This window comes from Malania oleifera, chromosome 7 (assembly GCF_029873635.1).
Source record: "Malania oleifera isolate guangnan ecotype guangnan chromosome 7, ASM2987363v1, whole genome shotgun sequence".
Taxonomy (NCBI): domain Eukaryota; kingdom Viridiplantae; phylum Streptophyta; class Magnoliopsida; order Santalales; family Ximeniaceae; genus Malania; species Malania oleifera.
In genome coordinates this window covers 79,366,938-79,394,726 of record NC_080423.1, presented here as the reverse complement: position 1 = coordinate 79,394,726, position 27,789 = coordinate 79,366,938, and the positions used below count along the sequence as shown (strand labels likewise).

General features: G+C 39.3%; 1 protein-coding gene across 1 annotated transcript; it reads right to left on the bottom strand.

Moving 5' to 3' along the window:
- Positions 1–27,556, bottom strand: LOC131159752 (beta-glucuronosyltransferase GlcAT14C). Its single transcript, XM_058114908.1, has 4 exons — positions 25,907–27,556; positions 3,922–3,997; positions 3,722–3,837; positions 1–546 (listed from the first exon to the last, which is right to left on the bottom strand). The coding sequence occupies exons 1-4, from the start codon at positions 26,526–26,528 to the stop codon at positions 32–34; spliced, it is 1,329 nt and encodes a 442-aa protein (XP_057970891.1). The 5' UTR covers positions 26,529–27,556; the 3' UTR covers positions 1–31.
- Positions 27,557–27,789: the final 233 nt, after the last annotated feature.

Here is a 27,789-nt window from a genome sequence, read left to right as displayed (position 1 = left end):
TTGGTGGGGACAAAAATGAACCGTGGTGAAGCTATTTACACTGTTTAGCCCTGAAGTTTTCAGAATCAAGAAGCTTTAACAAAAGATTCTCTAGTCTCTTAGAATTCATGGTAGGTTTAATAGCATTAGGGCTACCATAAACTACACAAGGATCCCTACCCATATCAGAATTACCCACGCACCAACCCCCTGGTGCAAATCGGCCACCTAATCTCTTTAAGAGTTTCTCATCAATTTTGTTGAGAACTGGGTCATCCTTGGCAAACTTTCGAGCAAAAGGTGCACCGCTCCGGACCATGTCATCAAAATGGTCCACTGTAAGAGTGATTGGGTGCTGCTTCGGAGGGTTATCCCACCGTATATAATGCAAGTCATGATTTACTGTTGTGTTCTGGAAGTCTTTGTGATTGCAGATGACAGTGTGGAAGTAGCCCTCAGGGGATGACAGGACATTCGTGTAGTACATGAAGAGAGTTCGTGGTAGATTATCCCATCCCCAAACGCAGAATTCAAGGAAGGACTTGGTCAGCACCACCCAGGCAGACCCTGAAGACAATTCAGAGTTGAGAAGAAGAGGCCAAAAATGGATGCAAGTAAACTACATTCTACAAATAACAGCAAGAAATAAGCAATAATTTAACTTGGAAAGCAGGGTTCCATTTGAGCATTCGAGTTCGGATAAAGCAACCACCTCCAATTTCACCATGTTTCAAATTTCCTATGCTATTGAAGACAAACATCTGGGTTCGAAGAGTAGAACCCAGAAAATATTCTGGTCATGTCAGGCACCTAGTTTGAAGACTGGAAATAGTTATGATGTTCTAGTGTTATGAAAATCTGCCACAAAACCAGCAAATGAAAAAAAAAAACATAATGCACAGAGAACAAGATTTACAAGGTTCAGTAATTTGCCTGCGTCCTCGGAGTTAAACCAAGTCACCCGTACAAGTAGAATGCCCTAGCCCCTTTAGCTCAATCTCCTTGTACTCAACAGTTTTCCTTCTTTTTTTTTTTTTTTCAAAACAAGAATAATATATTTTATATGAGGATTGAGAGCAACTTCATCAAACATAAAATTACATGAGAATGTAGGGACCACCGCTTGGGGGGGGGGGGGGGGGGGGCACACCTCCCTCCTCTTGTGAAGACACAGACAAAAGTCGCACTTGGAATACTGCTCATGTAATGCTCCATGTACTAGAAAATCAGGCTCCGCATACAACATAGAGGACTAAACAAGCAATCAGCCATGAAAAATGGAATAACCAAACAAGAAGTGTACTATGGGGAAAAAAGCTGCAAATGCACACAATATGCAGCACAGATAATTTCCATGGAAGCTGTATTCTCATATCGTATTTCTATCAGATACGACTAAAAATTCAGTACTTGTACATCTGTAGCCAAATTTATTTATTTAAAAAAAAAAAACCTTTCATTGCAGATAGATACTTCTATGGTTTTAAATATGACATGGAACGGAAAGTTGTAAATAGGCAGTATGCCAACAGGCCTTGATGAGTATAATGCATTCAAGAATCTGGGAAAATGAAGTTATTTATTATGCAGGGGGAAGATAATTGCAAAAAATTTACAGCACCTTTAGATTGGACAAATCAAATTGGTAACTAGTTAATAATCAAATGCTTGAGAGCTGATGACAATGCTCAGTCATCCCATCTTTCCAGATAAAATTGGAAGAAAAAAGAAATACCTCCCCTGCTAAGGAAATATGTAGAGTTCTGCCAGATGTCCCAAAAGCCATGCATGAACAGTTTAAAAGAACAGTGTGGCAGGCTACTTTACACACAAATTAACACATAGGAGAGTACCATCCCAAAGGATATCTTAAGAAACAGAAAAAACACAATCAATATTTATATAATATGCAATTATGTGTCACTAATCACACCTTCATAACACAAATACAACTACCGCTACCATGGTCACCGTCTGCAACAGAAGGCACCACAAATAAAACTTTTCTTTCATTTTTGGAAAACGAAATTTTCTAGCAAAACAATCCACCAAAAAGCACTGGTTCTTTCTCACAACATTCTTTTCTTTCTGCTCATTAAAGATCACTTCTAGAAGGCACTAAAATGCGCCTTAGCTTATAGCTACCATAATATTCTTTTGCACCATTAGATGTTTAATCTAAAATGGCAAGATAACTAGTTCTAGGGCATCATATAAGGACTTCCACAAAGAAAAATTCACTTCTCTATCTATCAATGATTATTCACTCAACTGTCAACAAAATCTTAAAAGTTAATATGCTGCAGAAGAGAAAAAGTGCACCATTTCATACACAAACTGTTCTCCTAGGGCATAAAACTATAACAAAAAGCAAAACCCCGCCTGATTGAAAATTTAATTAAATAATTACATGACTATTACAATTTTTTGTCATTTCTCGGTTTCAAAATCATACTGCTTAAGATTAAAAAAAAAAATGTTGTAACAACCAAACTTACTGAAGGCCATAGTCATTATCTGCATCAAGACATGCAACTCTGGCTGCAATTTACATGATTCACCTACCTCACTAGACAGAAAAACTGATTGTGTTCAACTGCACAACCAAATCAGCAGCTCAACTGTATTGCCAAATGAATGCACCAATCATAACCAATTTTGGTATATTTTTATCAAAATAAATAAATAAATCATTTATTCCTTTCTTCCATTGAACTGGCTTGGGAACAGAACAAATGGTGGAGGAGACTATATCATAGACTGTCCTAAGCTCATGTTGTACATACCACACATATTCATGGTGGGGAAATCACCAAATACATCACCTATGTTTAATTATATTTTGGTTTCATTATTTCATATTCATTAGAAAGTCTTCATACAACTCATTGATAACAATTTAATAATTACTGCATCACTATAAAATGTCCTTGCAAATTTACATCATAAAACAGTTAAAACAAGATATAATTTCATACTTAGCGAGGAAGCACCAATAATTGACATTTTCACTGGCATTAAGAAGAAAAATAGCATTAAATCAGAAATATTAAACATCGCTTCCACATCTTTCTACTTGACTAACATTTCATCAAAAATATTATTTTTCATTGGATATTGAGTTATCTTGGAATGTATTCAATTTGTCCAATTAAGCTATATATTCAATCTCATTAATTCACTTAAAATATAAAACTTACTAGGGTTAATAAGTAAATGGGAATGTGAAAAAGTGCCATCACAATGTACTGATGATAATTAGTATTTGATAATATATTACCACAAAATCTGAATGTGAGAAATTTTTTTTTTCATATTATGCCATATACACAAGGAAAAATACATTATGTCAAATTCAAGCATGTACAACATGCGAATTTCACACATTCATAGCTTATGAAAATATTAGTATATGTTATTTGCTTTTCCATTAATTTGAAGTCCCAGGCCTGCTCTAATTTCCATGTAGAAAGAAAAACCACCTTAATGATCCTAAAATTACTACTCTCTGCCAATGTCAGCCATATTATTCAACTAAAACCTGTCACATAAAATAGCTAAAGGAAGCTACTTACTGTAGTTTATAATTAAAACCATATGCAAGAATAAATATTGTTCTTTTCACAAGAACAAGAAAAACAAACAGACCTGGATGCTTGAATTATCCAGAATTTTGGGTGTGCTGGGGATAAGAATAACAGGCAAGTAAATTGGTAATGTAAAGCAACCACAAAGGCACTACCCATGAATAACTTGAAAGAAGAAGGCATGGTCCTTTTCTCTTTGGCCCAAAATACACCAGATTTCTTTGAACGGTACAAGCCTGGGTCTATAATAATAGGCCTTGCTCTTTGATACCTGCAAGTATCAAATGACACACTGATCCAACAGTTTTAGATCTATACGAGAAAACAAATTTAATGCCATAAATTGCATGCTTACTCTTTCCAATTAATAGTACTCGTGTGCTCGAGGAAGTTCAGATCCCTAGGCAAGTATGAGAAAATGTGCAGTATATCTGCAATGAAAAGAACAAGATATGTAGAAAGGTCAGGGAAGTTCAATTTTTTTTTTTTGTTTTTTTACAATGAGCTGGAATAACACCAAAGTGACCATGAATAGACACAAAAAAGGGAATTCTACAAGCTCATTTGTAAATTGGGAGATAGTTTCCAATAGGGCATGGATGCATTTGGCTTAGTTAGGGAGCTCTTTTATAATCCAGATCTCAAAAAAGCTTCATGAAAGGACACGCCAATATTGATGCTCGAAGAATATAATTTTAAAAACTCATTCATGAAGCGTCATATCTTCTATATTGCAACACCAACCAAACATTTATTGTCATTCTCTCTCTGGAAAATGAAAAAATGGCATCCATCATTTTGAGAAAAAAAGGTAATGTTTCTGTCGATTTTTCAAATTAATGTAAAGAGACAGAATTTTTATAAATAAATGAAGGAATGAGATGAGAACAGAAGAGAATTCGTCCTATGCCTAATATGACCAGAAAAGTACAAGGGGAAAAGCATAATTTTAAAAGGAAAAACATGAAACAAAGTTTAAAGTAGCTGAACTTGCAAAGTCTAGTCAAAGAACTGAATTTTGGCAATTGAATTGGATTGTCTATGCATCCAATTAAAAATAACTCACCATAGCATGCTCTTTAATTTCTCAACAGGGGTGTGTTCTGGATTGTGGTATGGGTATGGAGATGATGTATTTCACTTAGCTTGGTACATGGTATGAGGGGGAGGGGTCACTTTGGTATACTCTCCAATCATGGTGAACATAGAAGAACTCACTAAAGTTGTTCAATTGTATGCTATAATACAATTCCAAACAATTAATCAGTTCAGCACCTAATTACTAAACATGTCATTAGGCAAGATGTTTTCAAGCATAGAGCCTCAGTCATTCAGTTCTAAATTTTCAATATGACGTCTCAAGAAGTAGGCAACACAGATTAAAAGTTCAAAGCTAATCTTTTCCCTCATTATCGAACGTAAAAAGTATAGACTGACATTAGATAGAAAATTTTATCAGTCATTCAGTTCTAAATTTTCAATATGATGTCTCAAGAAGTAGGCAACACAGATTAAAAGTTCAAAGCTAATCTTTTCCATCATTATCGAACGTAAAAAGTATAGACTGACATTAGATAGAAAATTTTATAGTTCATACATTAGCTGCTCAAAACATAGCCGCACAACTAATATAGAAAAAACTATACGGAGCATAGCATAATTCTAATCATAATTTTGCATCAAGTTATAAATTGCTAAACAAAATTGAGTAGACAAAATCAGCAGGGAAAAAAATGCACATATAAAGTAGCAGAGCAGAACTAAATGAAGCTATAAAGTCAACATGATGTGGATTGCGGTTGTCATGGGTTTGTTGTCTGATCATGGAGGCCAAGAAGTTAGGGAGGGTTGTAGCAAGAGCAAGATAAAGTAGAAATTAGCCAGCCAACAGAAAGTGCTCTATAAATTATAAAGGAAAATGGGTGAAAAAGGGGGGGATGTTGATTTACTTGTGTTTGGCTGTTCCTTTATTTTTTCTTTTCCGTTTGTTTTTTCAGTCACGAGGACTTCTTGCCCTCTCTTAGCTTCTAATTCTTTCCTCCAGTTCTCAATAAATTTCTCTTGTTATCCCAAATAATAACATTCATTTTCATTTCTCAGTGTCTTTCCTTTTCTCCTTTGCATTAATATTTGTTGCTGGTCAAGCCTCTAACAGCTAAATCTTTTCAATGTTACAAGGAGGTCCTGAGTTCAATTCTTGTCGCCTCCACCTATCATCTGTTTGCAGAAGAGGAGTATAGTGCTGGTGAATAGATATTTGCAACAAAAAGCAAAAACAGTGCATCACCGTTTGGTAGGGTGTAGTTGGACTATAGTCTGGATTGGGCCCATGTCTATGCTGGGAATTCATTGGGTGGCAGCATGTTCGGTTCCGGGGAAGATATTAGCCTGGAAGGGCATCAAGACTGATAGGGACAAGGGAAAATACAAATGTATATATTCTTGGATAAAGAAATTTAAGGGCTTTTGAAAAGTACTTGTAGGTCTCTTAAAACTGTAAAAGATGCACAGAAATCACTCTCTGCCAGCATTTTTCTCAACAGTTACTGCCATAGATTTTATAGATGATATTTCTTTATAACTTGATTTCTGGTTCTTAGTTTGTACCTCCTTAGTGCTCTTAATAAAATTCCTCTATTTGAGTATTTAAAAAAAAAAAAAAAGAGTGTAAATTCATTGTTTTTATACCTTTGCACGTGCAGCTGGTCTGCATGCTCCTAGAATGTTGGGACTTGATATACCTTGTGAGCTCAACAATAAATAGCTTAAGCTTCTAGTTGGAGTGGTGACTTGATAATTTCCTTATGCAAATCTTGATGGTTTAACTGCTCCTTTGCCCAAGCATGAATTGGGGCAAGGCAAGATGCATTTGAGGATTTCTCATGCATTTCTTCATCTACATTTAGGATGTCAACACAATCACTGTCAAAGATCTCCATCTCCAATCCTCTATGCTACAATTCTTCAAACATGTATCATTTGTATAAATATCCCATGTTTCATGAGGTCCATCTTTAATACTCTCAGAGAGAGATTGGAAATGAATATTTGAATAAATAAAGAGAAACTTATCAGGCTTTCCACAATTCAACTTATTTCTCTTCACATTATGAATATATGGATATTTTCTCATAGTTTTCTCAACTGAAGAACTACCAACCAGCTGAGATCATACCTTTCTTTAGCTACTTCTCACCAATTCTGGAGTTTTGACCCATATGACAACTCCATTGTCACAAAATAAGTTTGTGTTGGCACTGCATACATGTCTTTCCTCACAGGAAAAAGTTGCAAATTGTTCACAGAACTTTTTTTGCAACCTCCACCAATTCTGCAGCTTTGACCATATGTTGACCACCAATAAACAACTCCATTGTTACAACATCAGTTCGTGGTGCTACCACTACATAAATGTCTTTTCTCATATGAAAAGCTTGCAAATTGTTCACAAAAGAACTTTCACCCTGCCCCATTTTTAGCTACCCTCCAGAAATCTTCCATGGCATTCATAACAATTTCCTAATAAGAATCTTGAGCCTTCTAATACTGGAGTTGGTGTTTTACAATAATGAGGATAAAAAAAAAAAAAAAATTTAAAGGTTGCAGGGTAAGTGCAAGACAAAGACAATGCATAGAAATGTTCATTTTTTCCACCTTGCTAGCACAATGTTATCTATTTGACTGCAGCAATACCCATACTGGTTTTGCTTCATTATTTTTTTTATTTCTCCACATCTGTTCTTTCAAAAAGCCTCTCCTATGATAGGATGCTCATCACAAAGCAAACATAACAAATAAATTGAGTCTGTTTGTGTAATTGTAACTGTATTTTCAACCATCTCCCAAATTGTTGAGTACTTACGGTTCTGTGTAGGGGGTGCAAATTAGTCGAGCCAATTCATGAGCTACTCAAACTCGACTCACTATGTAGCTTGACTTGGCTCAACTCTATTTGAGTTTGAGCCAAGCTCAAGCTACTCAAGTAGCTTAACAAGTCATGCTCAAGTTCTGCAATACTACTCATGACTTGTGATCCTAATCAAGTTTAATGTTATTTTATTTTAATCATATATTGTTACAAGTGATATATGCTTTATACATACGTTTAATATTATTAATTTATTATAACAAAATCTAGCCCAATCGAGTTGAGTTTGAGTTTTAAGAATGCAATCAAGGTAAGCTCAAGTTTTAACAATTATAAGATCAACCAAGTTTGAGTTGACTTTGAAAGAGTCATGGTCCCACATTGGATGTGCAGTAAGGAGATCTTGGGCTCATAAGAATGGTTCAGACACCAAATACATGAGACGCCTTTTATAGGACAAAATCGTGAGGCCAGTGGGGCAAGGCAGACAATACCTCATCGGAGTTGGACCTAAGACCATTACATTTGGTATCAAAGCCACCTTAGGGGTATATCATGTGGGTGGATCCTACATAAAGGTGTGGGCCATTGTGACAAGGGCTTCAGAGATCAGATGGGAGAGCATGTCACGGTTTCACACCGAATGCGTACTAAGGACATCTTGGACTTATTAGGATGATTTGGACACCAACTATGTGAGGCATCTTTTATAGAAGGACAAAACTGTGGGACCAGTGGGCCAAAGCGAATAATAACTCACCGAAGTTGGGCCTGAGACCGTTACATTGTGCTTAAACAAAGTTGTTGCTATTTTGTCATAATTTTATATTGTTATAAGGCTCTTCTATTTCATCATAATTTTATATTGTTATAAGAGATATATGCTCTCTACCTATATTTAATATTATTAATTTATCATAACCAAATCAATCCTAATCAAATCGAGCTCAAGTTTTACGAACCCAATCAAGTCAAGCTCGAGCTCAACAATTATAAGATCAATTGAGTTTGAGTAAAATGTCAAGCTTAATGTTTCCAAGTCACATCGAGTTTGGCTCTCTCACTCAATTGATTCAACTCAACTCGAATACGCATCCTAAGCTCAACTAAAGCATGCATTTCCTTGTCACCTCATCTCCTTGTTTCACCCAATATTTTTGTGTTTTCAAAGCAATAGTTGTGGCAAGAACCTTTCTACGGTCAAATAGATGCTTCAATAAGATGTAAGAAGGCAAATCTTGCCATTCTCACTTTTGACAACTCTATCTTGATTAAGCTTTAAAGATTTCTAAGCATTGTGCATGATTCATGAAGAACTTAACAACTACTTCGCCCCTATGGCCAATCAAATGCATCTGCAAAATTTCATAAACCAAGTTTAGCACATGAACACAAGGTAACCATAAAATATGTTTTTATACCTTACTATCTCCCTCCCAATAACCTTGCAATTTATAACATTTTCCGGTTGTAACTTGGAGAATGTTAGATGCGTCCAATTCTTTGATTTCTTTGGCCTAGCAAATAAGAAAAAAAAATTCAATTTCTTTTGAGCAAAATACCAAACAATAACAAGACCTATTTTTACATTCTTGCAAAGTCATCAACATACATGAACATTGTTCTACAGTTGTTTGTTGCAATAACATTGACTAGTGCTCGATGCTTGACATTACAACTTCAATATAAACCAATAGAGACCCTCTAATTATACGAAGTATCTTTTGTTTGGTTAGACCCTTCTTTAGATTCATTTGAAAGGGTGTAATTATTTCCCTCTCAAAAGAAGGAACTTTGTACCCTTGAGATCTATACTCATTGCTATAACAAAGTAAATTGAGGATTCAATGACATATCAAATGGTACATCACTAGTGCACATCCCCTCATAACTTTTAAACCAACACATCCCAAACCCATGGTTTTAATACTCCTAGCATCTGTTAGACTAGTCTCAATTGAAACCAGTTGTTTGGCTGGTTCGGTCCAAGCTAAAACTTGGAAACTTGGGTCAATTCGGCCAACTCGTTGCAACCTGGGCTAAATTGGCCAAACCCAATGCCAATGGCTTAGCAAAGTTGAACCGGACACAAAACTATCAAAATATGTGGGATTGTGGGGGTATCTAGGCTGAACCTTGCACCTCCAACACAAAGAGGAGGGTGGGTGCCTACCATAGTGTTGAGCGTGCATTTTAGTAACATTAGGGAAATAATTAAATCTAAATACTTTATAACATAGTTTTACACTTCAATAGTTTTACACTTCAAAAATTATCCTTATTTTGTAAAACATTAAATTAGAATACTCTTTAAATCTAACATCAGCACTTTGACCACTGGGTCAACCCATAGACCCAAGTGGTTCAACCATCAAAGTAAGTTGATGGACAACCAATATGGGATTTTAAACCATGCCCTAACCCCTAAAGAGGCAGCCTAGTGGTGGCAAGTCCTTGGATCCAATCCCACAAGGGGCAAATAACTCTATAGAGCCACCTTGAGGCCTCTTATGGTTTCTTTACCTTGAGTCATGGGTGGGGGAGGGGAGTATATGGCACCAAAAAGTAGCTAGCTAATTTAGAATTGCACCCTTTGTTATGAAGTTGATATCCCTCTCTATGTTGCCAAATGCATCTTCAATTGGCTTAGCGACTAATGGTTTGTGTTTCGTTAATTTAAGCATTTTCTAAGGGTAAAGACATCTAATTTCTCTACATCAACAGTCCTCACTATTTCATATTCAACTTGGTTGCTCATCAATGTTGGATGGCATTGGATCACTATCTTTTGAGCTCGAGTGCCAAAGAAGTGATTTAAAAAAAAATTATACAAGATAATTAATCAGTTCTCATTAAAAATAATGGCCCCTTTGAAAACTAAGTGATTTGAAATCAGTAAAATTAATGCACCCAAAAAAATACCTCTAAAAAAATTTATATATATATAACTATTACTTAAAAGACTTAATTAGAAAAATCAGAGAAACGAGTAAAATCTAATGCTTTCCACTCAAAAAACCGGTCAAAATGTTATCAAATAAGTTTCTAAAAAGTTGAATAAAATAAGTAACTCTCCCTAAAAAAGTAAGTAGAAAAACTAAACAATTAGGAAAAAATGAAAGAGTAAAAAAAAAATCAAATAATAAAAACATGTGCGCTCGTGCAAGAAGTCAACTATATTATTCACATAATTTAGTAGAAAAGATATCTTAATATATGAGAAAATGATTTTACCCATATAATTAATAAGAATGAATTAGACTCAAATAAAAAGGTTTATTGAAGCAAAAATAAAAAATTTAATCAAAATGCCTAGGTACAAAATTACCACAATTTTGTAACTTTTTTTCCCCCCTGCTCATGGGTAGGAGGCAACCAATTTGTGGCATGCGCTCCTTAAGAGAAGCTTAGAAGAACAAGCCATTTGTCCAAACTATGGGCTCTTTCTGAAGAGCAAGTGACATGAATTTGTACACACTCCCAAGTACTTGAGTAGTTAAGGTCATAGCCAAACCTCAACCAACCCCAGTAACAATATAGTGGTATTAAATCGAAGGCTTAAGAAATAGTATCTAGGTCAAATTCAATCATGGCATTGTCCCTAGAAATCAAACTCATGACCTCTCATCCTCCAAACCACACATGGGAGTAATCCCTTGCCACAAAGTCACCACCCTTAATATAGCTTTTGAAATAGATACGAGCATTTAGGTGCCTGTTTGTATAGTTGATCTAGCTTCTTGCAAGGCATGACTAGATTGTCATGGGTTGAACACTTATCACCATGTGAAGGGTTGTGCAGCACTAGCTAAAGCGCACTTGCTAACTAGTCAACAAAAGTATATTGCGGTATACCACAAAGAATATATTCACAATCATCGAACACAAAGTAGAAACCAGTGTTTTAAAAGGCGAAAGCGTAAGGCGAGGCGTTTTACCCTCCTTGAGGCGAGGTGTGAGCCTCAAGGCATTGAGGTGTAAGCATTTTGGGATTGTATTTTTAAAAATAATTAATAAATAAAATCAATTTATATATAGTAAAAAAAAGAGAAAAATTTTAGAATAATGGAGAAAAAAATAAAAATATAATTTTTAAAGATCATATAAGCCAATTTTAGATAAAAAAAACACAAAGAATACATGTTAAAAAATAAACATGAGCCACATTACCAAAAGAATAAAAAAAAAAAAAGCCAAATTAAAGCATCATCCAAAAGAATAGAAAAGGCCAAATTAAAGTCATCCACTAATTTTTAAGAATATAAAACTAAATAAATAGCAGCAGATCAAATTGAAGGGTCCATAACTGCTTGGAGGAATCGTCAAAGAGGGAGAAGACGCTGGAGGAAAGCTATGAAAGCTTCATCGAGTCGTCGAAGAGGAAGGAGCTGGAGGAAAGCTACGGAAGCTTCATCGATTCGTCGAAGAAGACTAGAGGCTTTGTCGAGAGATCGGAAGCTTCATACAAAGGAATTGTTGAGAGAGGAGAATACAAGAGGCTTCGTTGAGGCTTCGAAGAGAGAGCAGGGGTGTAAAAACCCGACCCGAGAATTTTGAATTAAATAAATAAGAAAAGAGGAAGGAAATTAAAAAGGGAAAACTAGCAGGACTCCTCGACGAGGTCCCTTCTACAACTCCGCAACGAAATTCAGAGTTTCGTCAACGAGAGGATGCCGAGGGATTTTGAGAAATTCTGAAATCTCAAGCTTGTCGATGAACTCCCTTCTTATGCTCGTCGACAAGGACGTCGTCTCGTCAACGAGTCTAACCGGGCCAAAGGGGTTATAAATATCTATTCATTTCTTCATTGCTAAGTAAACTAAAATCCTCTCTCTCTCTCTCTCTCTAGAACTCGAACCACTCTCTCTCTTTCTAGGGTTTCGAGTCATCTGTTACCCGAATCAACGATCCGACGTTACCACGTGGATCAAGAGGGGAATCTCTACGTTTATAGCGGATCGGAATTTCATTTCAAGGATTTTCGAGTTTTGATCCAAAATCGAGGTAAGAGTCTGATTTCGTTTCTGAATCGGTAGATCTGTAGTAGTTGTGAATATATTGAAGTATTGTTCTTCAATTTTTAGGTTTTGGGGGTCCTGTGTCATTGTTTTGGACTGATTAAGTTCATGTTTCCGTTTTCGGGAAAGGTAAGGGGTTTCTGTTTATATCAGTTGTTTTTGTAATCTCAATCGGTAAAACTGTAGTTTACGATTCTACAGATGTTTTGGTTACTTATTTGGGAAAATCTATCATATGAAATTACGGGATTTTTGGTCTACAATTTTTGGGAAAATTGGGGGTTTCGGGTATCATCTCTGTTTCTATTGGAAAACTTTATATTAGTATAAACTGTGATATAGAGATGACCATAACATTGATTATTTTAAACTGTATTTTTGGAATACTTGATATGTGATTGTTTGTTTACCCAAATGAGTGTGGAATGAGATGGTGAATTTGAATGATGTATTTTGTAGTAAAGCGTGCCGATTAACTACCGTAGGCTGTGAATTATTCAAATGAGATATAGGGACGTGAGTTCCAAAATGTTCCAGGTTTTGTGAAAATACCTTGGCGGGATAATACCGATGGGGATATATCAAAGTGGGCCAAATTAAAACGCCATAGGTTGAGATATTGAACCGAGTCGGAATAAGACCACAAGCTTTGATGTTCGGATTTTACCGAAGAATGCGCAATACCACTAGATTGGCCGGTTTTTATCGAAGGGTGTGAGAACACCAGACCTGCACCGGTTCAACATAGTGGGGGCTTATGCTATGCCAAGTTATTGGAAGCACCAACTTTTGCCGAAGGGTGTGAAATACCACTAGACAGTCCGGCTTAGGCCGAAGGGTGTGACGACCTCAGATCGCATTGCTTTTGTATCGTATGTATATTGGAACTGTATTTGTGAAAGTATTGTGAAATGTATGTTTGCTGTTGAAATAACACTCATGTATCCACACACTGATATAACCTATTTCTCCCTTACTGAGAGGTGTCTCACCCATATCATACAAATGTTTTTCAGGTCCTTTGAGTAGCCAACACTAGCGTCCTAGCGGTTCAAGAGCGTGGTGGTCGGTTAGCTGTATAGAAGTACTTGTGTAAGTACTGGTCTGTTATCAGATTGTCATTTTGGGTTATGTAGACACCCGGAGTATGTTATGTATTTTGGGAACTAGATCTTATTTTATATAAACTCTGGTATGGTTTTATAGATGTATTTGATTGAAGTATTCCGTTGCGTATATGGTATATTTGATTGTGGATAGGGTATACATGAACCCTGCGGGGTCGGACCCTTGCATTGTATGGTATCACAGACGATTGTATGATACAGGGACAGGTTAGGTTACTAAATCACACCCTATGACCCATTTCCGAGTTCGGGGCGTGACAGCTTGGTATCAGAGCTAATCAGATTGTTAGGTCTTGTAGACTTGGTTAGGCATGATTTTGTGTACATATTAGAGTATAGGATGGAGGGGATGGATAGAGTAGGTTGATGGTTGTCTTGTAGCTAGACAGGGATTCATTGACGGTGTTCTATGTTTTTCCTAGAATGACGATTTCAATAAAATCACGACAAACCATTGATGGTTTCGTGTTTGTGCGGTAGAGCAAACTTAGACCTGAGAGTCTAGAATTTAACATGATTATTCTGCAAATGATTGTGTTAACTGTGCAATGAAATAGGAATGTTAACCTATTCCTATACTATTTTCAATATGGAGCCCAAAGATAGCGACTGGGATAGTAGTTCGGAGGGGACTGCGAGTGAAGGGCAACCTTCCATGCCTCGGGGCTTGACTAGGCAGATTATAGTGGAGATCAGGTGAAGTGTTAAGGGACGGGAGCGTCCACCTACGGCTGCGGGTTGCACCATTGAAAAGTTCACCTACATGCATCCTCCGACATTTACTGGAGGATCTAACCCTATTGTAGCAGAGAACTGGGTGCAAAAGACAGAAAAAATCCTAGAAGTTCTGCATTGCACCGACGAGTAGAAAGTTCTCTATGCTACGTTTTAGCTGGCAAGAGAAGCTGAGAGGTGGTGGGTGGTTGTGAGTCTGCTTGAGGAGTAGAGAGTTGATTCACCTGAGATGACGTGAGGCCGCTTTAAGGAGGTGTTCTTCGAGAAATACTTCTCGACTTCCATCCGTGACGCAAAGGCAAGCGAGTTCTCGAGTCCGACTCAGGGGACCTTGATAGTGCAGAGTTATGCAACTAGATACATCAAGCTATCTCGCTTTGAACTGTGTATGATCTCGAACAAGTACGAAAAAACTCAGAGATTCGAGAGGGGCCTGAGGAAGGGCATCCGTAGGCTGATAGGAATGCTGCAAATTCGGGAGTTTCCTGTTCTAGTGGAGAAAGCCACCGTAGTTGAGGCTGGTCTCCGAGAGGATGATGTGGCACAGGATCACAAGAAGAGGCCGGTACCTTCTGGTTCTCAGACTGGTTCTAGACAAGGGCGGTGGAAGAAGAAGAACTATGGTTTAGGAAATCGCCATAATACGGAATGGCAGGGTCCGCAGGGGGGTCCACCTAGCGTGCGTTGTACCAAGTATTGTAAGTGGCATGATGGGGAGTGTTGGCCATTCATGGGTAACTGTTACCGCTGTGGCGAACCAGGCCATGTATCCCGAAATTGTCCTACATCGATGACCAGTACGGCTACACCAAGTTAGAACTGGGGACAGAACAAGGTACCTCGGGGAAACATAGCTCAGGCGAGAGTGTACTCACTTACTTCAACGGATGCAAAACACGCTGGCAATGTGGTGACAGGTATCATGTCACTGTTTTTCAATAAAAATGTTGTTTTATTCGTTTCAGGAGCAACCCACTCCTTTATATCTACGAATTTTGTGAAAATGTGTGGGGCTGAAACCCAAGTGATGGATGAGGGGTTCTCTATGGCTACACCGTTTGGGAGTATGATGATATGTAGGACGATGTTGGGGAACTGCCCAGTGGTAATTCAGGGAAGATCGCTATCGGTGAATCTGGTAATATACGACATGCACGGGTTTGATGTTATACTGGGGATGGATTGGTTTTCCTCCAGTTTTACAGTGATTGACTGTTGTAGAAAAGTGGTGGTGTTCAGACCTCCTAGGGAGCAGGAATATGAAATCGTAGGATCGTGTGTGCGTTTGACGCCACAGATTCTGTCGGCTATGCAAGCAAGAAGGTTACTCTTGGACAGTTGTCAGGGATACCTAGCTTGTGTGAAAAAACCATCATGGGATGATCTGAAACTTGAAGATATCCAAATGGTTAACAAATTTCCAAATGTATTCCCGGAAGACTTACCCAGTTTACCTCCTGATCGTGAGGTAGAGTTCGCTATTGAATTGCTGTCAGGCAAGGCACCGATTTCTAAAGTTTCATACGGGATGACTCCAGTTGAACTTAGAGAGTTGAAGGAGCAGTTGTAGGAACTATTGGATAAGGGCTTTATCAGACCTAGTGTTTCGCCCTGGGGAGCTCCAGTATTGTTCATGAAGAAAAAAGACGAGTCAATACGAATGTGCATTAATTACCGCGAGATCAACAAGGTAACAGTGAAGAACCGATACCGTTGCCTTGTATAGATGATCTGTTTGTCAGCTGTAGGGAGCGCAGGTCTTTTCGAAAATCAATCTACGGTCAGGGTATCATCAAGTGAGAGTTAGGACTGAGAATGTTGCGAAGACTGCTTTTCGAACCAGATATGGTCACTACGAGTTTCTGGTCATGCCTTTTGGTTAACTAACGCTCTGACGGTATTTATGGATCTGATGAACTACGTTTTCCATGAATACCTGGACCAGTTCGTAGTGGTATTCATCGACGATATTCTGTTATATTCTAAGAGTTCGGAAGAGCACGAAAACCATCTGAGGTTAGTACTTCAGCTACTACGGGCAAAGAAGTTGTATGTCAAGTTGAAGAAATGTGAGTTCTGGTTGAAGCAGGTCGCATTTCTTGGCCATGTCGTGTCGGGAGGTGGTATCTCAGTTGATCCAGATAAGATAGAAGCAGTGGTTGACTAGGTGAAACCGAAAAGCATGCATGATGTTGGGAGTTTCCTAGGACCGGATGGGTATTACCGATGGTTCGTGGAGGGATTTTCTAAGTTATTTGGCCCTCTGACATGGTTGACGAGGAACGGTGTGAGATTTGATTGGACCGACGAGTGCGAGTAGAGTTTCCAGGAGTTGAAACACCAACTGGTTACTACTCTGATTTTAACCATCCCATATGGGGACGGTAGTTTTGTGGTTTACAGCGACGCATCGCTGAAGGGTTTGGGATGTGTGCTGATGCAACAGGGGAAAGTAATTGCTTATGCTTCTTGACAACTCAAGGAGTACGAGAAGAATTATCCCACGCATGATTTGGAGTTGGCGGCAGTGGTGTATGCGCTGAAGATCTGGAGACACTGCCTTTATGGTGAGAAGTGTGAGATCTTCACGGACCACAAGAGCTTCAAATACTTTTTCACGCAGAAGTAGTTGAACATGAGGCAGAGGAGGTAGCTAAAACTGATTAAGGACTACGATTGCACAATTAACTATCATCCGGGGAAAGCTAATGTGGTAGCTGATGCATTGAGTCGGAAGTCTGAGCATGCAACAGTATCTACAGTAATAGCTCAGAATCATATCAAACGGGATCTTGAAAGCTTTGGCATGGAGTTGGTGGATGGCAATCATCAAGCTTTCATTGCTAGCTTAGTGATCCAACCGACATTATTAGAGAGGATTAAAGCCGCGTAAGCTAATGATGCGGAGTTGGTCAAAGTTGTAGAGAAGGTGCAGCAAGAGTTGGCTGTAGATTTTAACATCTCCGAGAGAGGTGTATTGAGGTTTGGAAATAGACTGTGTGATCCAAACGACGAGGGGATAAGGAGGACGATTCTGGAGGAGGCGCATCGTTCTTTGTATACGATACATCCGGGTAGCACGAAAATGTATCGGAATTTGCGCGAATCATTCTGGTGGAGTGGCATGAAAAGGGAGATTACACGATTTGTGGAGCAATGTCTGACGTGTCAGCAGGTAAAGGTTGAACATCAGAGGCTGGTAGGGCCATTACAGCCATTGAGCATCCCAGAGTGGAAATGGGAGCATATCTCCATAGACTTTGTCACCAGATTACCACCAGTAGTTCACAGGCAGAATAAAATCTGGGTGATTGTGGATAGGTTGACGGAATCTGCTCATTTTCTGTCGATGAAGGTTAGCTACTCTTTGAGTAGGCTAACAGATTTATACGTACATGAGATAGTCAGAATGCACGAGATATCGGTGTCCATTGTTTCAGATCGAGACACGAGATTCACTTCTCGATTTTGGAAGAGCTTACAGGAGGCACTTGGGACAAAACTTACTTTCAGTACAACATTCCACCCCTAGACCGACGGACAATCAGAGAGGACGATATAGATCTTGGAGGATATGTTACGGGCTTGCGTGTTAGATTTCGACGGTAGTTGGATTCAATTTTTACCGTTAGTGGAATTTGCCTATAACAATAGCTTCCAACCTAGTATTGGGATGGCACCGTTTGAGGCATTGTATGGTCGAAGGTGTCAGTCTCCTCTATACTGGGATAAGGTCGGTGAACGGCAGACATTGGGTCCTGAACTCGTACAACAGGCTTCTGAGAAGGTCAGATTGATCAGGAATAGAATTAAATTGGCTCAAAGTCGGCAGAAGAGTTACGCGGATGTTCACCGTTGTGAATTGGAATTTGAGGTAGGGGGTAAGATATTTCTAAGAATCGCTCCGATGAAAGGGGTGATGAGATTCGGGAAGAAGGGCAAGCTGAACCTGAGGTATATTGGGTCATTCGAGATACTTGAATGAGTGGGTCTAGTAGCCTACAGGATTGCACTACCTCCAGCGCTCTCTAGGATCCACGATGTATTCCATGTATTTATGTTGAGGAGGTACGTGCCGGATCCGTCACATGTGATTAGTTACGAATCCTTAGAAATTGGGGCTGCTTTGGTGTATGAGGAGATACCCGTTCAACTTCTGGATCAGAAAGTTTAGAAACTACATACCAAGGAGATACCGTTAGTGAAAGTGCTGTGGCGGAATCACGCGGTTGAGAAGGCTTCTTGGGAATTGGAGACAGAAATGCGCCATAAATATCCACATTTGTTCTGAGGGTAATGTTTACAGGTACGGTTTAGGTAAGTATGTGATATATCTATTTAGAGTATTAATGTGTGATTAGTCTTTGGGAGAGTTTTGTGATATTGTGAACTCCTGAGACACTGTGTATATACCCGCAGTATTCCTCCGCCATAAGTGAGGATATGTTATATACTTGGAACCGGGGTGCTATGTGGGTGGCCGCCGGCTCTTTCCAGAGTCGGATATACATTTTGGTATGTGGGTGAGTTATCTAGTGAGAGATTACAAATTTCGAGGACGAAATTTTTGTGAGGGGAGGTTGTAAGAACCTGACCTGAGAATTTTGAATTAAATAAATAAGAAAAGAGGAAGGAAATTAAAAAGGGAAAATTAGCAGGATTCGCCGACGAGGCTCCTTTTCTCGTCAACAAGGTCCCTTCTACAACTCAGCGACTAAATTCAGAGGTTCGTCAACGAGAGGATGCCAAGGGATTTTGGGAAATTTTAAAATCTCAATCTCGTCGATGAGGCAACTCCATCGTCGACGAACTCCCTTCTTATGCTCGTTGACGAGGACGCCATCTCGTCGACAAGTCTGGCCGGGTCAAAGGGATTATAAATATCTATTCATTTCTTCATTGCTAAGTAAACTAAAATCTTCTCTCTCTCTCTCTCTCTCTCTCTCTCTAGAACTCGAACCACTCTCTCTCTCTACGGTTTCGGGCCGTCTGTTACTCGAATCAACGATCTGACGTTACCACGTGGATCAGGCGGGGAATCTCTATGTTTATAGCGGATTGAAATTTCGTCTCAAGGATTTTTGGGTTTTGATCCAAAATCGAGGTAAGAGTCCGATTTCATTTCTAGTTCGGTAGATCTGTAGTAGTTGTGAATATATTGAAGTATTGTTCTTCGATTTTTAGGATTTGGGGGTCCCGTGTCGTTGTTTTGGACTGATTAAGTTCGTGTTTCCGTTTTCAGGAAAGGTCAGGGGTTTATGTTTATATCAGTTGTTTTTGTAATCTGAATCGGTAAAACTATAGTTTACGATTCTACGGATGTTTTGGTTACTTATTTGGAAAAATCTATCAGGTGAAATTACAAGATTTTAGGTTTACAGTTTTTGAAAAAATTGGGGGTTTCGGGTATCATTTCTGTTTCTGTTGGAAAATTTTATATTGGTATAAACTGTGATATAGAGATGACCGAACCTTTTATTATTTTAAACTGTATTTTTGGAATACCTGATATGTGATTGTTTGTTTACCCAAATGCGTGTGGAATGAGATGGTGAATTTGAATGATGTATTTTGTAGTAAAGCGTGCCGGCTAACTACTGTAGACTGTGAATTATTCAAATGAGATATAAGGACGTGAGTTCCAAAATATTTCAGGTTTTGTGAAAATGCCTTGGCGGGATAATACCAATGGGGATATATCAAAGCGGGCCGGACTAAAACGCCGTAGGTTGAGATATTGAACTGAGTCGAAATAAGACCGCACGCTTTGATGTCCAACTTTTACCGAAGAGTGCGCAATACCACTAGATCGGCCGGTTTTTACCGAAGGGTGAGAACACCAGACTTACACCGGTTCAACACTGTGAGGGGTTATGCTATGCCAGGTTACCAGGGGCATCGACTTTTGCCGAAAGGTGTGAAATACCACCAAACAGTCCAGCTTAGACCGAAGGGTGTGACGACACCAGATCGTATTGCTTCTGTATCGTATGTATACTGGAGCTGTATTTGTGAAAATACTAGTATTGTGAAATGTATGTTTGCTGTTGAAATAACACTCATGTATCCACACACTGATATAACATGTTTCTCCCTTACTGAGAGGTGTCTCACCCCTATCACACAAATATTTTTTAGGTCCTTCGAGTAGCCGATACTAGCGTCCTAGCGGTTCAGGAGCGTGGTGGTCGGTTAGCTGTATAGAAGAACTTGTGTAAGTACTGGTCCTTTACTGAATTGTCATTTTGGGTTATGTAGACACTCGGGAGTATGTTATGTATTTTGGAAACTAGATCCTATTTTGTATAGACTCTGGTATGGTTTTATGGATGTATTTGATTGAAGTATTTCGCTGCGTATATGGTATATGTGATTATGGATAGGGTATACGTGAACCCTACGGGTCGAACCCTTGCATTGTATGGTATCACGGACGATTGTATGATACAGGGACAGGTTAGGTTACTAAATCACACCCTGGGACCCATTTTCGGGTTCGAGACGTGACAAGGGGCTTCATTGAGCTTCATCGGAGAGAGCAAAGGCTTCGTCAAGCTTCGTCAGAGAGAGCAGAGGCTTCATTGAGACTTCGAGAGAGAGCAGAGGCTTTGTCAAGCTTCATCGGAGATAGCAAAGGCTTCGTTGAGGCTTCAAGAGAGAGCAGAGGCTGCATTCTGGATTCTGGCCAGGGTTACCGAAAGGCATAAGCCTGGATGCTGAGGCATAAAAAGGCAAGGTTTTTTGCCTGATGTGTACGCCTTCTCACCTAAGGCATACGCTTTTGTCGACTTGCGCCTTTTAACTTATGCTTTGGTGCGTTTTTGCCCTAAAACACCTCAAGGTGCACCTCATTTATGCCTTCAGAAACACTGGTAGAAACAATAAGCAATCATGTAAGCAAATAAGACTCACACAATAAATTGTGAAGCAACATAATTTATTGCTAACACTTCCGTAGGCAACGTGTGTTTAGCAAAGGAGGCAAGTAGGCCAAGCACGTATGCAAATACTAGCAAACTTTACAATGACTGATGGACATTCTCCCTCCCTTAAAGAGCTTTCTATGCTATGCTAGCTCTGCCAATAGGAAACATAAAACTGACTAAGTAATGCTCTCATTTTACACTAAGGCATGAACACACTCAATGAATAAAACCTATACTACTCTATTTACATGATGGCTACCCATCCCATGTACGCAAGATATGCAGCCACAGGCAAGCATAATACCCTGAACAAGCTCAGCTAATGACATTCTCTCCCACTTATAGGATTGATGTCCTAGTAGACTTTGATGCTAAGTACTTTTCAACTTGGTCCACAAACAGTTCCATGTCTTCCACCGACATCCAGCTGATTTTTTCATCTCTAAGGCCTTTCCACTTCACTAAGAACTCTTGTTGCTTCTTCCTTGATGATGTGAACTTTTTGTCTGCAAGGATGACTTCAACTTCTCTTTTGTCAGGTTGGGGTTGTCTTCAGCAATGAGTTGACTGACTCCTACTTAGATCTCCAATGTCAGTGACGATTGGCTAGAGGCAGCTGATATGAAACATAAATGCACCTTCATCCAAGTCAAAAGATCAACCTTGTAAGAGGCCCTCCCTAATTTAGCCAAGATGGGGACAATTCCTTCACATTGCAAAGTAGTCTTCTATCTTGACGTCATAGTGACTTGATCTATTTTGAATGAAGCTTAACAAGCACCAAATCACCCACATTGAAGTGCAATGGTCTTCTCTCCTGATCTGACCATTGGAAGCTTTCTCTAGGTAATCTTGGGCAATCTCTGTGTTCTATCTCCATTCTTTAGTAAAGATGTATGCTCTCTGACTCTTCTCCGTACAACTTGTCTACTATGTGAGGTAACAACAACTATTGGCCTGTTACAAGCTCAAAAAGGCTCTTGTTGGAGCTCCTTTGGGTGTTGAAACAAAATCAAGGCAAGTTGAGTAGCCGCACCCAATTCTTCTATTTGGAAATGACAAAATGATGCAAGTACTCCTTTGGTAACTCATTGAATATCTCCATCTGTCAATTAATTTGCATGTGGTAGTTCGAAGAGACATCAAGCTGTGAATTGAGGATTCTCAAAAGTTCTATCTAGAAGTTCCTTGTGAATATTGTGTCCCAGTCACTGACAATGTCTCGGGAAACACCTCAAAACTAAACCATATGTTTGGAAAACAAATGGGTTGTCTTCTATATTGAACAGTACATAAGTGTGGCTATGAAAGTATTATACTTCAAAAATCAATCTATAACCACGCATATAGATCCTGCATCTCTAACTTTGATGAAGTCAAGTGTGATCCCACAATCTTTTTGGTACTCAAAGAGGATCCAATAGCCTTGCAATCTTCTTCCACTCCACCTTGTCCCAAGATCTTTGGGATATCATTGAAGAAGGATATGAATAAGCTCCAGAGATTAGAGCAGTTAGTCTTCGGCAAAATAAAAGGAACATAAAGAGAACAAGATGAAGGATGTAATAGCCTTGTCCTTCATACACCAAGGGATAAGTAAATCTATCCTCCCTAGAATTATAGGTTCAAAATCATCTAAAGATGCATGGGAAATTTTAAGAAAACAATCTGGAGGCTACAATAAGGTAATCTCCATGTATGGCTAATGATGCCTCTGCTTCAATTCCAAAGTGCAACACCATCTTGGATGGCCTATGCGCATGGTGTCATTACACTCTCTCAACAGTGTTCTCCTTGAATCTCCAGCTCGATGCAGAAAGAGTTGGTTACCATGTGTCATCAACAGTCCACCTTCTAACCAGAACTAGCACACTTTGCCTTCTTCCACCAACTACATAAGGTTTTGGACAATTGATCTTTGACAAGGTTCTCCTCAATACACTCTCGCACTGTCGTGGTAACCTTATTGTCAAGTGAATTATTATATGTAAGGCTGCAAGCTCTAGATTCTTGCTTACTACATTGACTTGGTTCATTCGCCAGCCTTGTGCTTGATGAGTCCCTAAAATGCACTATTTTAGGCCCCCATTTACCTTTGTTTATCCTCATTTATCTTGTATGTAACCCTTTGTTAATATAGTTCGGAGTTATGCAAGGTTTATTCGTGTTTCAAAAAATACAAGTTAAAACCAAGGAGTTAAGCATTACGAGAAGCCAAGGGAGTATTTGGGATAATTACAGCTCAAATCAAATGTTTAACCAAACTCCTAGAGCCTCAACACACATCAAAGGAGAAAAGACTATGTTGAGCCATGTGGTACGACCAGCAACACAAGGGGCGACCAGGTCACAAGCTGCAAACTCCAAGGTTCAAACTGAAGACGAAATGCTACAAGGTTCGACCAAGTGATCGACCAAGTGACCCTCAGGAGCGACCAAGTTGAGATACTGAAACTGATTGAACTAGAGATACCAAGAGTCTCGACCAGGGAAACCATGAAGGGTGACCAAGTCGAGATACTGAAACTGATTGAACCAAAGATACCAAGAGTCTCGACCAGGGAGACCATGAAGGGTGACCAAGTCGAGTTCCTGAGATTTTTTAAAGATCAAGATCCTGCAAGTCTAGACCATCAACTCGACCAGCAAGACCCAATGATGCGACTAGGTCGAGAGGATCTTAAGTTGAATTCCTAATTTCCCGCGAACCTCAACCAAGGCGCTACCAAAGGAGAATAGAGGTGCGACCTAGTCGACAGCGACGATCTTCTACGCGAGATTTGCTGCAAACTTTTCTATTTTGAAATTCAAATCTTATACGCCCTAATGGGCATAAATATTAGCTTCAAAGATGTTCTTAGGGTTCCTCTTTAGCCTCTCTTAGGTTAGTGACAGACTTAAGACATCATAGAGAGCCATTTAGAGTAGAAATTAGTGTAGATTTCAATACTTGTTCTGGTTTGTGCAAGAAGTTTTCGAAGGCCCGTGACAACCTGCAAAACTCTTGTGCTTTCAAGTAGATAGATGATCGTTTGGTTGTAGCTCCAGTCGTTAGTGACGGACGATTTGAATACAATAGACTGATCCTTTATATGCTTTCATCTTTACTGCTTTCCTTTACTTGCTCTCATTTATATGCTTTCCTTTACTGCTTTCTTTTACTTTCATGCACTTTTAATGCTTGGATTGTGATGAAGTCTTAGGGATAGGATAGCACTACTATCGATTCAGTCATATATACGTGGTAGGCTATCAATAATAAAAAGGTTTTTCATGATCATTGAGATAGGGTATACTTCGGTTCCCAATCGTGCTCCGGACGATTGGTGCACCCTTACTACCCTATGCTCTCAAATGGCTCCTTTCACCATTTAGCCTAATATGGATAGCTGATTGAACGTGGTTTACGCACACGACATTCTAAGTCAGATTCATGATCTGAGCATTGCTTTGTACGAGTAGAGTTAAAGTAAAATTTACATGCTTTCAATAGATTGTTATAAAATCCCATCAAAATCTCTCCTTTTCACTTTCTTTTACACAAAGCTTTAATAAACTAGATTAGAAGTGGTTCATAACTGCACTTGAGTCCCTGTGGATTGTCACCCGACTTTCTCACTTTCTACAAAGCTTGGGATTAGTTAGGTTTTATAAATTGTATTTTTAGTAATTGAGGACCCAAGCCTTGGCGAGCCTACCAGTGCTCGAATGAGAAATCAAACTTTGCCGAGAATTCTTGTCAACAAATCTACTTGAGTGATAGCTTTGGGTTGTATAAAGAAGTGATTAACAACCGCGTTATCTATTTTCACACTTTCACCACAAAATTTGACCTAACTAGGTAACGTTGCCACATGCAAAGGCAATGTATCACCCCTAGCATCTCCTCCTCTTGACTTGTGTACTTTCATTCTGCTTCACAAAGCTCACGACTCTCATCAACAACATGATGCCTATCCTATGATAGGACTCCACAAAAGGCATAGTCTGATACATCTGTCTATACCTCGAAGGGTTTCTAAATGTTTGGAAGAGCAAGTATTGGATTTTGCATCATGGCTTTCTTTAAGTTGTCAAAGGCTCCCTAACACTCCTTCCAGTTCCATCTATGATTCTACTTCAGTAATTCTATTAATGGGACAATTCTCCTCGAGCACCCCTCCACAAACTTGCGATAATAGTTGGCGAGTCCAAGAAGGAAGAAAAGCTCCTTCATTGTCTACGGGATCTTCCAATCTTGAATAGCACTCACCTTCTTCGTGTCCATTCAGATATAACCTTGTTCAACCATATGATTGAGGAATTTGAGACTCCACCAAGCAAAAGAGCACTTGTCTTTTTTCACTAAGGGTTATTCTCCTGCAGCCTCTCGAACACCTTTCGAGGATGCATAATTAAACGAATCATTTGTTTCTACTTCTAAGCCAAAAAATTCTTGTCCATTCTACTTTGGCAATTTGGTAATTATGGACATGAAGACAATGAGAGGGTGCACCATTAAAGCAAACTTCATCATATTCTATAATTTATGTAACTAAATTAACCAAAAAAATAAAAAAGGAGAAAAAAAATATCATCATCCAAACAACAACAAAATACCAACTTACATAGAGATAGCCACCAAAAATGTCAAAAGAATCATGACAAAAGAAGAAATGAAACCAACCATCTTGCGACATGAGGGGATAATCCGAAGCAGTAAGATTTATAAACCAGTCCCAATTCTTCAGCTGTTTCAGTAGTATCGCAACAGCATGAAGCGTAGAAGCAATCATGGTCGAACCCTTATACGTGACTAGATTCGCCTTACCTACCACCATCACATTGTTGAATTTCCTTACAACCGCATCAGATTTCAAATGCTTGGCGAGCTCAAGCCGTTCTGCATCCGAGGCTTCAAGGTCAAGATGCAAGAGATAGTAATTCCTCGGGTGATACACGGCCTGAAGCACCCGCCTCAGACGCTGCCCATCCCCTTTCGTGCCCGATATCAAGTAGGCGAATCTCGGTAGCTTTGGAAGCCCAAATCGGTCATCTTCGGCGCCAAAGTTTCGTCTTGAAACAGTTGATTTCAGCTTGTAAGACGACGCATCGGGTGTGGAAGGGGAGGTTCGGTGCCCTAGGGTTGCAGAGAAGAGAAGCATTACCGAGAGCACAGAGCTTAGAATCACAGGAATCAGCCATTTTCGATCGAAATACCGACGAATGTGAGTTTTCTTCATCGATGTCGAGATGAGGGAGTTGGAGAGGAATTGCGGAATTGGAGATGCGAGCAGGCAGATTAACATAAAAGTGAAAACCCAGCAAGAACATCTGTATTGAACTGATACAGTAGAGCATTCAGCCTCGGGGAAAGCGATCCGTTGTCGGCGAGCGGTCTCTTTCTTTACAGGTGGTTTTGGTTTGAATTGTGAAATTTAAACCGAAAGTGGGCCCGCGGGAAGGTGCGCGTGCGTCTCCGCATGAGTGAGAGCCCAAGCTCATGAGTTTTTTTTTTTTTTTAATAATAAACTCTTTTTTTCCGCATTTCAAAACTCGTTGAATGTCCAACAAAGGCATTAATATGAAATATAAAATCTCACGTCCGACGAATTTTGCGTCGACGTATTTTTCCTCCCAGCGGAAGCGAGCTCTGTTTTGCCGAAGAAGAAGGAAGCAGGGGAATATTCCGGCGGAACTCCGGGAGGTGTGTAACCAGTTCAGTAAGAGCCGGTCGGCCTCTGCGTCAGCGACGGCGACGAGCAGGAGAGATGATTCGCTGATGCTGCAACATGATGGCAAATTGTGCAAGTAAGTGGCGACGCTGGGCGCCGGAATCGGAAAGAGGAAAGAAGAAAACGGCGGACTCCTCAGTTCCTCCTCCACAACCCCGCCGATTTCGAGTGGGTTCGTCTCCGATGCTGCTTCCGATTCGTGATCGAGGTGTGAAAGCCTTAATTTTAGAAATTTTTTTCCCTTTCAGGTTCTCCCCATAGGGAGAGCCGAGGAGCACAGGATTTGAGTTTTTGTAAATCTTAGCCTATTCTCGTCGGAGGTGCTCTGTTGTTTCGATTCCTTGAAATTTTGTGAATTAATTTTTTTATTTATTTAGGTTTTTTGTTTCTGTAATTGATAGAATATCAAGAGTGGTCACCGATTTGGGTACTGTCCTCCGCACCCATTTTGCTTCCTTTGTGAATTCGTTGTAATATATGTTCAGACTGGATGCCTAATTCATAGTAAATTTTATGTAGCTCTGTTTCTGGTTATGCTGTTACTGCAATTTTTTTCTGGAAGGGGATGAGATGAATGTTCATATAAACCCATTTGCTGGAAATGGGTTTCAAGTGAATCTTTATTTTGTTCTGAGTTTTCTGTTTCTGCAATTTTTTTCTGGAGGGAGATGAGATGAATCTTCATACAAACCCATTGGCAGGAAATGGGTTTTAATTGACTCTTCACTTTGTTCTTGTTTTAGCTTTACAATTTACCAATTACTTGCTATGAATTGCAGAGTGATGGCGACAGAATTGGAATCTGAAAGAGGGAAAAGGTTGTTGATTTAACAAT